The sequence below is a fragment of the Psammomys obesus genome, unplaced genomic scaffold, assembly GCF_907164565.1.
Source record: "Psammomys obesus unplaced genomic scaffold, mPsaObe1.curated_primary_1811, whole genome shotgun sequence".
Classification (NCBI taxonomy): domain Eukaryota; kingdom Metazoa; phylum Chordata; class Mammalia; order Rodentia; family Muridae; genus Psammomys; species Psammomys obesus.
Genome location: NW_026585797.1, coordinates 27,525,114 through 27,541,509, shown reverse-complemented (window position 1 = coordinate 27,541,509; position 16,396 = coordinate 27,525,114). Strand labels below are relative to the sequence as shown.

The 16,396-nt window shown below is 35.6% G+C and overlaps 1 protein-coding gene and 1 pseudogene across 1 annotated transcript in view; one reads left to right on the top strand and one right to left on the bottom strand.

Annotated features, from left to right (window-relative positions):
* The window catches only part of Trdn (triadin), a 350,576-nt gene that overhangs the window by 78,247 nt on the left and 255,933 nt on the right, over nucleotides 1-16,396 (bottom strand). Inside the window, exon 19 of the mRNA XM_055599238.1 lies at nucleotides 12,969-13,013. Within this exon, the coding sequence (XP_055455213.1) occupies nucleotides 12,969-13,013 (45 nt within the window). The remainder of the gene's footprint in view (nucleotides 1-12,968; nucleotides 13,014-16,396) is intronic.
* Nucleotides 1,026-5,132, top strand: LOC129670661 (60S ribosomal protein L34-like; annotated as a pseudogene).

Genomic DNA, 16,396 nt, shown 5'->3' with positions numbered 1-16,396 from the left:
CATATATGTTGAATTCTGAAAGTAATATTAAGCTTGTAATCAAAAGTATAAAGAGAAATCATCACTGGCATGAGGAAAACATGAAACCCAAGAATAGAAATGTCCTGTTATTGGTCACTGGTTCTGTAATGAAAGCAACTAGTTGAAAATTCACCCTAGGGTGTGATGACTAATATCCCTAAATTTACATCACTATAGTGATGAAAATTATTCTTTCTATTTTAATTATATTTTTATTATTGAAATCAATTTTTAAGTTTAAATATATTTTGATATTTTCCTTCCCCAAGTCCTTTCAGATACTCTCCTATTACCTACCAACCCAACTTTAAATTCTTTCCCAATAAGCAAACGAAAACCAAATAGAACAAAGATTCCAAAAGCTCCAAAAGAATAAAATAAAACCACACCCCACACACACAAACAAACAAAATAACAATGAACTATAACTAAGTGAAAGTCCACCCCAAAACTGTGAAGTACCTTATATGATGATCCTTAACATGAGGCCTGTACCGGAGTAGCTAATACACCAGGGATCACCTTATATCCCTATTGTGAAGAACTCTCCCAGCAGGTATAAGCGATGGTTCAGTTGTTAGGCTTTACCTTAGTGTCTAGGTTTTCTTTCATCCATTTATCCATCCATCCATCCATCCATCCATCCATCCATCCATCCACTCATCTGTTTATTCATTCATTCCCTCACTCATTCACTTTTTAAAAATATAACAAAATAAAAAATAAGATAAAATATATCAAATTGATGTTGTACAAGCCAACTACAAGGGTAAGAAATCATCTAAAAATCAAAAATCAAACACACTGCTTCACAGTGCTTCGGCTCATATAACTTTTTAATGTTCTACACTGTTTCTAATTAAATATATGCATTATTTATTTTTACTTCTCATCTGCCTTTATAATAAAAATTAAGAGATACATTTTCTCATAATGTCCTTCTTCTCTTGTTTTCTTTTTATGGAAATAGATTTGCCTTTTTCTCTTCTGATCAAGGACTCAGAATGGTCCAGCATTTGACACACAATAATAGGCTCTCCTACAATAGAACCTTTAATAAAACTAGGCTGTCTCAAACCTCTGGCTACAGAATTGTTTACCTTTATAATGAGAAAGTTGGGAAACAACTTAAATCCACATGCTGTGTGTGCCCAGGCAGACTTTAGGGGTTCATGCTATGAGGCTTAAAGTCCTTATGAGATTGTCTAAAACAAAGAAGCACGTCAGCAGGGCTTATGGTGTTTCCATGTGTAACAAGTGTGTGTGTGTGTGTGTGTGTGTGACAGGATCAAGCAGGTTTTCCTTACTGAGGAGCAGAAAATCATTGTGAAACGGTTGAAAGCTGAAGCATAGTCAGAAAGCGAAATAAATATGCAGCTTTTTACAGTAATAAAAGTCAACACTTCATTAAAAAAAGGTAGACAGACAAACCAACTGAACACACAAAAATCAGAGACCCATTCATTAGCACTCAGGAATCCAATAAAATGCTAAACTGGAAATCATAGTCTATGTGGAGAGGACCTGATGAGGACCCATGCAGGCCCTGTGCATTATCTGTACATGCTGTCTCAGTATCTATGAGACTGAATATTCAAATAAACATTGCTCACACTGATTTAGAGGGGTTTGTTTTCTTGGTGTCCTCCACTCCATCTGGCTCTTAAACTCTCTTGCCTCCTCTTCAGGGGGTTTCCCTGAGCTCTGTGGGGAGGGATTTGATGGAGACATCCCATTTAGGGCTGAGAGTTCCAAGGTCTCTCACATTCTGCATTAATGTCTACCTGTGGATCTCTGTATTTGTTCCCCTCTGCTGCAGGAGGAAACTTCCCTGGTCATAGCCGGATAAGGAACTGATCCATCGGTATAGCAGACTATTACTAGGATCATTTTATCACTATAGATACACAGCTTTAAGACCAGCATTATTTGCCTTTACTCTAGGCCCCTGGGATATATAGAGTCCCAGGATCTTGGTCATCCAAGCAGTGTCAGTAATGAGTTCCATCGTAGAGTGGGCCCCAAGTCAAATTAATTATTGTTTGGTTACCCCCACAAACTCTGTGCCAACATTGTCCCAGCATGTCCTGTTAGGTACTATACCATGGTAGAAAAAGAACGTGTGGCTGGCTTGGTGTTTACATTTCTTTTTTTGAGAGCATAGAGAATATTGTCTGGTACCAAGGACAATGGAAAATAGGAGTGAAGACTTTATGTTGCCATCAGCTCAACACCTCCATGTCCAAAGAGTTGTGTGGATGTTGGCTTTAACAGTGGGCCATTGCTGTCAGTTCTTGAAGAACAACCTATACCCTTGACAACACTATGGGTACTTTGGAGATTCGCATGAGACCCCTTTGGCAAGAACTTAATTAAATGTAACTCAATTCTAGTACCGGAATCTTCATTTGGTGACAAGAAATGACAAGTTGAGAATCGCTTCCCCCCCCCCATTATTTGGTGATTTCATTTATATTGTCTTAATACGTGCATGTATTTTAGGAATTTTCTACTATATTAGGCCTTCAAATGGCCTTTAATTTTATCTATTTCACCCTATATTCCTACCCAGATCTCATTATTCCTCCTCTTCTCCATTTGATTCTTCTTCCCACTTGATCTACTCATTCCATCACCCAACTATCTATAGCTATCTATTCTATTTTTCCTTCCCAAAGAGATATGTCCATTCTCTCTAGTCTCTATTTTATAGCTACCCTCTGTTGGTCTACGAATTGTAACTTGGTTATCATGGACTTTAAGGCTAATATTCTTTATTTATTTTTTATTAATTACACTTTATTCACTTTGTATCCCCTCATAAGCCCCTCCCTCTCGATCCCATCCTCCCTCCCCCTTCTTTATGCATGTCCCTCCCCAAGTCCACTGATAAGGGAGGTCCTCTTCTCCTTCCTTCTGATCTTAGTCTATCAGATCACATCAAGAGTGGCTGCATTGTCATCTTCTGTGGCCTGGTAAGGCTGTTCCCCCCTCAGGGGGAGGTGATCAAAGAGCAGGCCAATCAGATTATGTCAGAGGCAGTCCCTCTTCCCATTACTATATAACCCACTTGGGCACTGAACTGCCATGGGCTACATCTGTGCAGGGATTCTAGGTTATCTCCATGAATAGTCCTTGGTTGGAGTATGAGTCTTTGGGAAGTTCCCTGTATTCAAATTTTCTGGTTCTGTTGCTCTCCTTTGGGGTTCCTGTCCTCTCCAGCTTGTACTATTTCCCACATCTTACATAATGTTCCCTGCACTCTGCCCAACAGTTAGCCATAACTCTCAGCATCTGTTTTGATAGTCCGCAGGGCAGAGCCTTTCAGAGGCCCTCTGTGGCAGGTTCCTAGGTTGTTTCCTGTTTTCTTCTTCTGATGTCCATCCTCTTTGCTTTTCAGGATGGGGATTGAGCATTTTAGTCAGTGTCCTCTCTCTTGATTAGTTTCTTTAGATGTACAGATTTTACTAGGTTTATCCTGTGTTATATGTCTATATGAGTGAGTATATACTGTGTATGTCTTTCTGCTTCTGGAACAGCTCACTCAGGATGATCCTTTCCAGATCCCATCATTTACCTGCCAATTTCATGATTTCCTTATTTTTCATTGCTGAGTAATATTCCATTGTGTAGATATACCACAATTTCTGTATCCATTATTCAGTTGAGGGGCATCTGCGCTGTTTCCAGCTTCTGGATATTACAAATAAAGCTGCTACAAACATGGTTGAGCAAATGTCCTTGTTGTGTACTTGAGCCTCTTTTGGATATATGCCTAGGAGTGATATGGCCGGGTCTTGAGGAAGCGCTATTCTTAGTTGTCTGAGAAAGCACCAGATTGCTTTCCAGAGTGGTTGTACAAGTTTACATTTCCACGAGCAGTGGAGGAGGGTTTCCCTTTCTCCACAACCTCTCCAGCATGTGTTGTCACTTGAGTTTTTAATCTTCGCCATTCTGATGGGTATAAGGTGAAATCTCAGGGTCGTTTTGATTTGCATTTCCCTAATGGCTAATGACGTTAAACATTTCTTTAAGTGTTTCTCTGCCATTCAATATTCCTCTACAGAGAATTCTCTGTTTAGCTCTGTTCCCTATTTTTTAATTGGATTGCTTGGTTTGCTGCTTTTCAGCTTCGTTAGTTTTTTATATATACTGGATATTAGCCCTCTTTCAGATAAAGGGTTGGTGAAGATTCTTTCCCAATCTGTAGGCAGTCGTTTTGTTTTGATGACAATGTCCTTTGCTTTACAGAAGCTTTTCAATTTCATGAGGTCCCATTTATTGATTGTTGCTCTTAGAGCCTGTGCTGTTGGAGTTCTGTTCAGAAAGTTCTTATATAAGCAAATCCATACCATATTTTTTCTGAGTGTAGAATACTGCACTCAGGATAGTTTTTCTCTAGTTCCATCTATTTGTCTGCAAATTTCATGATGACATTTTTAACAGGTTAGTAATAATCATGTAAATACACCACATTTTTTTTTTTTTTTTGTCATTCTTCTGTTGAGAGCCATCTAGGTTTTTTTCGAAATTCTTGATAGTTTGAATAGAGCAGCAGTGAGCATGGCTGAGCAAGTGTGTCTATGGTAGGGTGAAACATGTCATTGTATATCTTGAGGTAAATCTTTTCCCTCTTCCTGAGGGACCTCCAGACTGTTTCCATAGTGTTCTTACGGTTTTGCCCTCTCACCAGCAATCAATGAGTGTTCCTCTTACTCCACGTCCTGGCCAGCATGATCTGTCATTGTTTTTTTATTTTTTTATTTTTAACCATTCTGTTTAGGGTAAGATGAAATCTCAAAGTGGTTTTGATTTGCCTTTCCCTGAGGCTAAGCACCTTGAATTTTTTAAAAATTGTTTCTTGTCCATTTGAGTTTCCTCTACTGATAATTTTGTTTAGGCCTTTGCCACATTTTAAATGGGGTTATTTGTTTTCTTTAAATATAGCTTGTGTGCTGTCTCTATTTTGGATATTAGCTTTCTATTAGATGTGTAGTTCGTGAAAATACTTTCCCATTTTTTTTTTTTTTTTAGGCTGCTGCTATGTTCAAATGATGGTCCTTTGCAATGTGGAAGCTTCTCAGTTTCATGAGGTTCCATTTGTTAACTGATGATTTTAGTTCCTATGATGACAGCGTGCTGCTCAGAAAGTGTTTTCTTGTGTTAGTGAGTTCAAAGCTATTCCCCACTTTCTCTTCTATCAGGTTCAATTTATCTAGTTTTATGTCTTTTATCTATTTGGAGTTCACTTTTGGGCAGAATGGTAAGTGTGGATCTATTTATATTCATTTGACCAGCCACATTTGTGAATATACTGTCTTTTTTTTTTTCTAGTGTATATTTCTGGCTTCTTTATGAAATATCAGGTATCCATAAGTGGGTGGATTTATATCTAAGTCTTCCATTCAATTCCATTGATCAATGTGTCTGGTTTTGTGCCAATATTGTTTCTACCACTCTGTTTTGTTGTGCAACTTGAAGTCAGAGTTGGTGATGCCTTCTATAGTTCTTTTATTATTCAAGGTTGTATTAGCTATCCTGGGGTTTTGTTTTGTTTTGCTTTGTTTTTTTCCATTTGAAGCTGAAATTTTTCCTCTTAAGGTCCATGAAGAACTGTTTTTGGAATTTTGATGGGAATCACATTAAATCCGTAGATTGCTATTGATAGGATGTGCATGTAGATTATGTTGATCTTGCCAATCCATGAGCATTAGAGATCTTTCCATCTCCTGATATATTTTTCAATTTCTTTCCCAAAAGACTTGAAGTTTTTTTTAATAATAAAAGCCTTTCACTTCTCTGTTTTGAGTTTTACCCAAAGATATTTTATATTATTTGAGGCTATTGTGAAAGATGTTGTTTCCATGATTTTTTTTTCTTAGTTCATTTGTCATTTGTATATAGGAGAGCTACTGATATTTGTATGCTGATTTTATAGCCAGCTACTTTGCTGAAAGTGTTTGTCAGCTGTAGGAATAGCCTGGTAGAGTTTTTCAGTTTTTTCTTTTTGTTCATGACATTAACATAAAGTTTTGATAAAAAAATGTGGCATGAACTGAAGAACTGATTATTAAGTCATTATGACTGAACTTCAAGTTTAAGTTCATGATTACAGGAATTTAATCTAATGTATTCAATATCTAGATCTTTTCCCAATCTGTAGGCTGTCATTTTATTTTGATGACAGTGTCCTTTGCTTTACAGAAGCTTTTCATTTCCATGAAGTCCCATTTATTGATTGTTGATCTTAGAACTTGTTCTGTTGGTGTTCTGTTCAGGAACAGAATTTGTCAGACAACAGGAAGTTGTCTCCTGTGCCAATGAGTTCAAGGCTCTTCCCCACTTTTTCTTCTAACTGATTTAATGTGTCTGGTTTTATGTGGAGGTCTTTGATCCACTTGGACTTTAGTTTTGTACAGGGTGATAAGTATGAATTTATTTGCATTATTCCTACATGTAGACATGAGTGAGACCAGCACCATTTGTTGAAGATGCTATCTTTTTTCCGTTGTATGGTTTTGGCATCTTTGTCAAAAATAAGGTGTCCATAAGTGTGTGGGTTTATTTCTGGTATATTTTTGTTGATATCTTTTAGAATTTAATTGTAAGCTAAATATGTGGAAATGTTTTAGATATTAGCATTTTATTCAGATTATCTCTAGAATTTTATTCATTTTTATGTCATTTTAAATATTGTCATGTGTGTGTTTGTTTCTGTGTATCTCTGTTTAGTGTGCATGTGCCATGGTTCATACATGTAAGCCAACTTTTGGAAGTGGATTAAAACTCAAATCTTTAGCCTTTTATAGCAAGCATCTTTATCCACTGAGTCATTTTGCTGGCCCTACAATGTTTTAACTATTTTTATTTTGGAGTATAAATCTGAATTTGCTGCTTGTATTTTTCAGAGACTTGTCTTGCATCCAGAAGGCAGCCTAGTCTTCAGCAATTATGGAAAATGTGAATGATTTAGATATAGGATGTTTGTTTTCCAAATGAGAATTATATAATATTTTCTGTTCAAAGGATATAACCAATATATGTGTTCAGTTTATTGGTATAAAAGAAATAGATTTTAATAAAAAAAAAAAGAAAAGATAAGGAGCAGTTCAATACTACTTTTGAGATCATAAATGCTTTGCTGAGCAGTAATGACTACAATGTGTTTCTTCAGCCTTCCATACAATCCACTTTATAAAGTCAAATAACATGCATAGTTAAGGGTTCCATCAGGATCGGAAACTTTTTATCCTCAGTTATCTATGTTAAATACTTAATGTTGATTCTACATGGCAAATACTTCTGATGGTGATCAAAATGCTATTTGATGAAAAAACAGTATTTTTGAGATAACTTTCCTTTTGATGACCTGATGTTAGGGTGTAGAAAATGATCAAAATTATTCAACTTTTTGCACTAATTAAAAGTTTCTTTGAATTATATTATCAAATATTATCAAAGAAAATATAGAATACTTTGTCATTAAAATAAGTGGTCACAGTCGGGATCCATGAACTCTCATATATTTGCAGTTGTTTCTTAATCTTAAGAAATCCTGTGTGAAACCAAGCAATGGTGTAGCACAGCTACTCTGTCTTGAAAAACAAAAGAAAAAACAAAAAAAACCAACAAAATTTAGAGGTCACATTAAATTTTCCGTCATATTTATAATTAGATTTGACCGTGCAATAAGAAATGGTTCATTTGTATTCTTTTGTTTTCACATAAAGTTGAAGTTCAAATGGAACAAACACAATTAATACAAAGTGTTACTTTTAGGAAACACTGAAATTTTGTCAAGAAACTGTACTAGTGACTCACAGAAGGTACAAAATGGAGGCAATGTAGAAGCAATGTTTTGGACGTAGTTATGGTTCCTGTCCTGATAACCAATGTGCTTAGTTAGCCCATTTACCTTCCATCTCCTCTGACCTTTGTGTTACTGGGGATCCTGGATGACACACAGGTGCATAACAGAGGTAGGGCATGACAGATGCTCTAGGAAAAAATCTGATATGTATGTTCATATCTTTATGATTTAAAAGAAAGAAACGGCATCGATGTAATGGCATATCACCAACATCGTCATCATCAACATCATAATTATCATCGTCAACATCATCATCTCCAAACCTAACCATCATTGTCTCAGTTGGCCCATTTCCTGGGCAAAATTGTCCTCAGTGTTGAATGCCAACGATACCAACAAAAACTTGAATGACATGCATCAAATGCTGCATGACAGACCTGTGTGAGAAACAAGAATAAAAATACAAACTTCCTTGGTTGATGTGTGCTGCTGTGACATGTGGAATTTAGATCTGATTGTTTATTAAAAGTATAATGAAGTGGAAATGAGAAAAAGTAAGAAAGAAATAACTGGAAAAGAATTTCCTATAGGTCATATAATTGTAAAAGTATTAAATAAGGATAAGAAGTAAAATGTCTAGATAGCAGGGGAAATGATGCACTGCTGATATGTAAAATATGTCTAAAAGAAGCATGTTGTGTTCATTACATGTATTGCCTGGTGCCGTTTGTAGAACAACTTCTTTCCTGAGTCAACCCAGTGCCTCTCACACCCCGTCTGCAACACCTGGCCTGTTGTGGGTGCTCAATAAATATCAAACAACTAAAGTACAAACTGTCTGCAAAGGTTGGAAATTCACAGGAATCAATCATATTGTTATCATTTAAAATTTATTGAGGGTCAACAACAAGACTCAACATGTGCAAATTGGTTATTTTATAATCACACATCACACAAACCATTAAATACAACTAGGTCAACTAGGTCTTTAGTTTTACTCCATTGAGTTTTTAAAGGTTAAATTGTTTCCTTAAAAAAAAATAACTGATATACCAGGAAATAGAAACACAATATTCAAATAAGTAGGGTTGTCTCAAGAAAACCATTTCTCTCAGATATCTTTAATAACACAACTACATGAAAAATCTTTAATAAATATATGTGACAGGTTCAAAATGATGTGCACGCACGAAGACCAAAGTGTCTACTGAAATAGATAAAGTTACGGCTCACATACTTTTTTCCACCTGCTGTTCTGACAAATTTCAAGGCTTTTACAATTATGTGGGTAACATTGATTTTACATCCAATCCAAAGAAAGACAGAAATCCTTCAGGTTCATATAAATTAGACTGCTCGTGAGTGTTGAAACATTTCTACATCTAAAGCTGGATTCCTTATTAGAGAAAGTTAACTTTGATAGAGTTTAATCTATACTCTGTAATTTTAACCTTCATAAATTGAGTAAGTTTACTCAAATCCATGTTGTTAATTAATTGGAAATCAGACTCTGTTTGTAAAAAATTATTAATCAAGTTTTAGATTAACTGGGTTGCGAAGTCATATTTATTTTCTAGGAGGATGAACACTACTTAATAATTCTGTGTTCGCCCCTTTAAACTAACTTTGAGGTATTGTACTGTCTATAGCATTTAAGATTACATGATATGATTTTATTGCAGTCTTATAATTTAAAAATGAGAGGCTTTCTAGACAAGCCTTCCAAAAAAAAAAAAAAAAGAACCAAAAAACACATACACACATTTATTCTCACGTAAGACATACTCCATCTGACAACTTCGTTTATCAGATCTTTGTCATTTGAAAGAAGTATTAGCATTTTTAGTTCTCTAATTTTATAAAATGTTTTAAGAGAGAAGATAAGGCACATTTTACTGAACTTGGCACATGACTTGGCCTAATTAAACAATTATTTAGCTTTCTCTATCATTTTGCCACGTTGAGAAATTCACATTGACATGCTTGCAAGCAATAAACTTAACAATTTCCAAATAAGTGTCCAGCTTTGTTTATTTTGCAGGACTTCTTAAGAGAAAGAACCAACTGCATATGAGAGCTGATTGAGTGGATGAATTAAAATGATTTTTCTTCTATTATTTCTACTTTTAAATTGAAACAGGAAAGGTTTCAATTTTCAACTTCTTAAATAATTGCCTACCTTCAGTGTTTGAACTTTGATTTATATAATATTATTTTAGTTTCACAATGCTTTGGATCTGGGTCACAGTATTGAAATCTAGGTCTGCTAATATTCCTTTCTTGACATTTTTTTCTGTGTTTGCAATCAACCAACCAATATTTATTGAGCACACACTGTTGCTAGGCCACAGTGATAGGCTCTTAGAACAAATTATAAAGAAGATATTCAATAATGTCATGGACCAGAGTGAGTGACAGAAATAAAAAACAATTTGCAAATGACTAACTTGTAGCTATTTTCCCTGTTGCAGAGTAAATTACTCCAGGCTTACCACTGAGGCCTAAAAAGTTGTCTTAATTGGTCTTTTCCTGTACCTCACAATGATTTAGAATGGCTGTTTTATCTCTCCCAACTAGTACTAAGCAAAATGCTTCAATCAGTTCCTTTTGAAGAAGAAAGACTGAAAGAAGTGGGATTTAAGACTGCAGGTCTATTTTGAAAAAGAACAGCAAAAAGCAACAACAACAACAACAAAAAAAAAACCACATCTAAAGTCAATTAATTATCAACAAATGAGCAGTTCTCCATAACGAGCATTACATCAACCAACTATTAAACACTGTCTCAAGACACAGTGAATGAATTGAATTATAGTGTTGTCTCTGTGCGTGGCAACACACACGTGACATTTTTATCTTTGACACACTTGTTATTCTAAACATAGCCATATCAGGTGTAGAAAACATGTAGTAAGTGTGTATGTGTATGTGTGTGTGTGTGTGTGTGTGTGTGTGTGTGTGTGTGTGTGTGTTCCTAATTAAGTGGCTATTAAATGTAAGGATATACAAAACCTTAGTCCTCAAACCTATAATCTGGCCAACATAAGATCTGTATGAGAAGAATAAAAATAACATTATCCGTCCTAAATAAAATGAAGTAGCATCTTTTTTTTGAGTTCTTAGAGCTTGGGCCTTCTAGTCTCCTTCATGCATGTGATGAGTCTTTTTTTTTTTTTTTTTAAATTAGGCTCACTGGAAGTTAGTTCCAACTTTGCCAAAAATGTATTGTCCACTGAGTTCATGCGTTCATTAGTACTTGGGGTGCTCCTTCACCCCAAGGAGGTCAACGTGCACAAATAGATTCAGACCACACAGCACATTGAAATTGAATAAAAATTATACAAATCATGATTTTTTTTCCTTATAGGTATTCACAAGCTAAAACTTAAATGAATGAAAAGGCATCTATGACAATATTTAATTGTTCTACAGTGTATTACGAATTCATTTTCTATACTGGATGTTTTTGAAGTTAACTAAAACTACATAAGAGAGAAAAGACAACAGAGTTCTAAAACATCTTCTTTGAAATAAATGTTAGAATTCTATCATGAAACATATGAAGCAAAGCCAAGATTTTTACATGCGAACTTTCTGCTTTGCTCATGTCTTAATATACCTATTTTTCCCATCAGCTACTTGTCGTAAGTATATCACCACAAAGGCAATGTGTTTAAATATATCATTCTCTTCCATGTTTATATTTTAATATATGAGAGGACACAGCCACGCCTTGAAAACTGATATGTTTTGCAATTACCCTAGCAACAATATTTTGTAATATAAAATTGCATTTTGTTTTTATATAAGCCCACAAACCTGAGTTTTCATAAGATAAAATGCAATTTTAATAAAATTTTAGTAAAAAAGTCATCTGAAACAGTATGTTCCCATCCTAATGAGCCATTGCCCATTTGAGGAAAGGTCATTGCGTTAATGAAAGTGGCACTTTCAGAGATAGACAGTCAGTGTTCCTATCAGTCATCTTTGGCACCGCTGTCCCTACTGCCCTGCTCTCCATTATTAGTCAGTCTACCTTTAACTTGCTGTGGAGCTTTCAAAGCATCCTCGTAGGTAGGGATACTGCTCGATTGTGCAATGCTTGCCTGGCATGCTTGAGGCCCTAAGATCAATCCTGAGTTCCAAAATTAAGCAAAAACAAGGCAAGTTCTGATAAGTAATTGTTATGACTAGAGGACAGAGAATTATGAAGAACAGTGGATTAACATGTGCTTTGGTAAGTTATCAAAAGTGTTTCAACAAAAAATTAAGTATATATGCTATAAAATAATTTATAATTTGTTGCATACTTCACAAATATTATTATTTGGGCTACATAATATCTTGTCAAAGAAGCAGATTGGGAATTATCTTCATTTCAACTAAGAAATTTAAATCATGAAAGCTGCATAAATGAATAAGCTAAAATACAATCCTGTGTTTGTGATTTATATCACAATATCACTTTCAATGTCTTAAGACGGTGTTAAAGAGCATACTTAAATCATATTCTAGAGCGATTTGGTGATAAAGCTATATATGTATGTGTATATATATATATATATATATATATGTATGTATTTCATGACTTTATGATGTATAACATTAAATTTTCAGGCCTTTTGGGTAAATCAACAAGCAAAATCATTACATAAACTATAATAATTTTTTGCTGTCATTGTCCTCAATATCTTAACATAACACATTCTTTCTAAAGCACTATAAATTTATTTATCATAAATAGGATTGAATCATGTTTATTCTTTGAACTATGATCTGTGAGGTGGTAGGGAAACCAAAAGACCAAGTGAAAAAAAGAAAAAAAAAAAAAGATGTCTACCAGTTCCCTAGCTCATCCTCTCAATAGCAGTCCATGTCAGCATCTCTGCTGATGTAATAAAGCAGTCTCACAGATTCCCTGTTCTGAATTCATACCCAAAGCTTTATAAACAAAAGAAGAACAAGGCCAGATCGTTGCTTCACTTCCTCCCTGTCCACAAAAACATGCAAGGACATTGCTATGGAGCAAGAGATTTAAAGGTTATTGTCTTCTGCCTGTCTGAATCCAGTGTTTTCCTCCTCATGTTGTTTTCTTTCTAAAGAAGATAATGTCAACCTGCTTCACTTTTTTTTTTACCTTGCTCCACTGTCTTGGCTTTTTCTTCTTTCTTTCCGTGCACAGCTGCAAGGCAAAGATAAGGTTTAAATAAGAGTTCCAGCCTGAAATGTTTATTCTGCACATAAAAGCATTTGGGAATGCATTCAACAGCAAATATTGCTTCTAAATAAGCTACTCTCTAATGCTTTTAAAGATATTTCTCATCTCTCTGTAATACAATTGAAATCTGGTTTGAATCTAATCTTAAGGAATTAGAACCAAAAAAGAAAAGCAATAATCCCTTCAGTTTCCAGGCCGATTCTTCCACACTCTTTTCTACTTTATTCCTTTATACTGTGCTGTGATAAACAAGCTGCCAAGAATTGAACTTGACAGGACTGTGATTAATTGACTTACATTTCAGCTTATTGCTGGAGTCACTTAGTGTCTTACAAATGTCAATGAGATCCTCCTTAAAATACAGACTTAGCAAGTCTTAATCGACAGAAAAGACCCATTCTGTCATGACTGAGATGCATTTAAATATTAAATGAAACCCATCCCACAACACAAGTAGGCAAAAGAGATAATGGCATCATTTAAAGGACTGTGTCCTGAGTCAAGCTTTCTCTAAGATGTATTGCTCTCAGTGGAAGCTTTGCTGTTTACCTAGTTAAACATGAAATGAGGGAGAAATTTTCGTATGAAATCAGTGCCTGCAGCTGAAGCAGCTGATTCGAGAAAGAATCTTCTGAGAATTTGAGCAACAGCTAGATGAAGAACTGATGCGGAATTGAATAATGTCATCAAGACCAGCTCTACAGAGAGTCGTAAAGGGAAAAATGCAACTTTAAAATGAATAATTGAGTCTGCTATCGGCTTTACTCATTTTGGAAACAGAAGTGTTTATTCACTGGTGCCTCTAGAGAGACACTGCTTCTTGGTGAGAGAACGCACAAAGTATTGAATATTCTGTAGCCTTCTTGTCAAAGCATCTAAGTGCAATTCAGTAAAGTCAGAGGTTCAGCTTTCATTTTAATCAAATGCAGGGTGTAATGAGCATGTTAAACAATATTAGGAAGAAAGCATCAGCCACATAAAAATACCCATTTTCAACTTTCTATGAAGAAGAAAGGAAGGAAGGAAATGTGGGAGAAAGAAAGGAGGGGTATAAGTAAAAATGAAGAAAAATAAGCAAAGGAAAATGTGTTGAATTTCATCAGTTGATGTTTCTGCTACAAAACACCCTATAGTTTGAACATTTACTTATTAGATATGTTAAAAGTAGGCTTTAAGGAAACATTGTGTTCTAACCCAAAAGTGGAGCTCTTGGGTGAGGAAACTTTTAGCTCAAATCAAATTAGAATTTCTGAGTCTAAGAAATCTCACTTGTACAGAAGGCTTCTGAATAGGTAGCAATTCCTGAACTTCCAGGGGGACACCAGGGAGGGTTATGATCTTATTTTCCATTCTTATTATACCATAGTCATGCTAGGTTAGGACCATCCCAGGAGGATGGGAACTCTCTTCTGTCTAGAACAAGAATGTTATTGTATATTTACAATGACACATTCTAGAAGTTGAACTGCACAAAGAAAAGAACCAAGTGGTTTGGATTTTTGTTGCAAATTGTACAGGGGGTCAAGTATCCCAGGAGAATGAGCAAGGCTCTCAAGTATGTATTTCCATACTGTCATATTAATACTGTTGCAATGATGTCACATTATCTAATCTTGAGCCTTAATATTTATGTGATAATATGCATAATTCTAGTGTGTTAAAACAATGAAAACTTTATCAGTTCTGCCAAGTACAAGGTAGGTAGACGTAAACTCTTTCATTTTCTCTTTACATCCCTTCTCACACACAGAAGAAATTCTATTAATTTTTCAAATGTTACTTAAGGATGTAACGGATAATTAATTAAAGCAAGAAATAGATGAATCCGACAAAGCTAAAAACTAAGCAGGACTACATTAATGCATATTGAAATAAAATGATAGGAATCCTCCAAGAGAGACAAAAAGAGGAGACATATATAATAATTTAACAAGCATGAATGACTGAGTAAATTTTCAAGTAAATAAAATTAGATTTTTAAAATAAAAAAATTACAAGAATGGAGAAACAACCATATTTTGGAAAAAAAAAAGTGGCTCAGAAACTGAGAGATAAATACCCTGTAAGTACAGGGTTCCTAAAGGGAAGGCTGCTTAAATTTACATCGTTTCCTCAGACTGTTACCAAAGTTAACTTAAGATTTTTTATTTCCTTACCCAAGCTTGCTGGGTGTACATCTTTTTTTAATTAAATTTTTATTTATTTATGTTAACTACAGTTTATTTACTTCATATCCCAGCTGTAGCCCTCTCCTTCATTCCCTCCCAATCCTACCCTCCCTCTCTCATCTCCTCCCTGCCCCTCTCCACTGATAGGGGAGGTCCTCCTCCCTTTCCATCTGTCCCTAGCTTATCAGGTCTCTTTAGGACTGGCTGTTAATGTCCTCCTTTGCAGCTTAGCAAGGCTGCTCCTCCCTCGGGGGGAGGGGGCAGGGAAGTCAAAGAGCTAGCCAATGAGTTCATGTCAGAGACAATCCCTGTTCCCCTTACTAGGGAAACCCACTTGGATGCTGAGCTGCCATAAGGTACCTCTGAGCAGGGGTTCTAGAAGCAATAAAGAAACCACAGAGAAAACCCTGGAGCTGGTATACATCTTTAATACTAGCATTTGGAATGCTAAGGCTTGAGAATTGAGGTTAAGGTCAGCCTAAACTACATACTGAAAACCTATGGAACAAACAACCTAGCAAAATTACTCAATTACTTAATTAGTCAATCAATTAGTTGATAAATGAATGAATGTGCACATTCTAGTACTATTTGTTCTAGGAGCAACAAAAAGCCTTTGCAACACTGTGGTTTGCGTGAGACTCCAATGGAACCCCTTTCTCCATCAGATAAGTTACATGTAACCCACTCCTCTGCCTGGAAGTTTCATTTGATGACAAGAGATGGCCAGTTTGGGCTCTGTCTCCTCCTTTGTTTGGCAATTTCATTTACAGCTCCATCCTATATGTCTATAATTTAGAAGCTTCTACTGCACTAGGTCGCCATACTACCCCTCAAATGGCCCTTCATTTAGCTTTCTCTCCATGCTTTACTTTCCTTGTGCCCCTCCTCCCTCATACATCTTTCTGGTGAAGGTGTCTATCCCTTTAGTAGTTGTTGCTGTAGCTACGATAACTTCCATTTTCACTGATTTCAGCTCCGGCCTCTGTAGCTTTCTAATAGAGAACTCCCTAGAAATTTTACATACTTTCTGCACTAAATTGAGACTGCTGAAGTACCCACTGTCAAGAACTGGGATGCTACCAGGGTCTCTGTGTACCTACCATGTCTTCATTGGCATTGCTGTACTCCCCAGTCTTTATAATGTAACCTACACTAGTGAATCTCCATTTACAACAC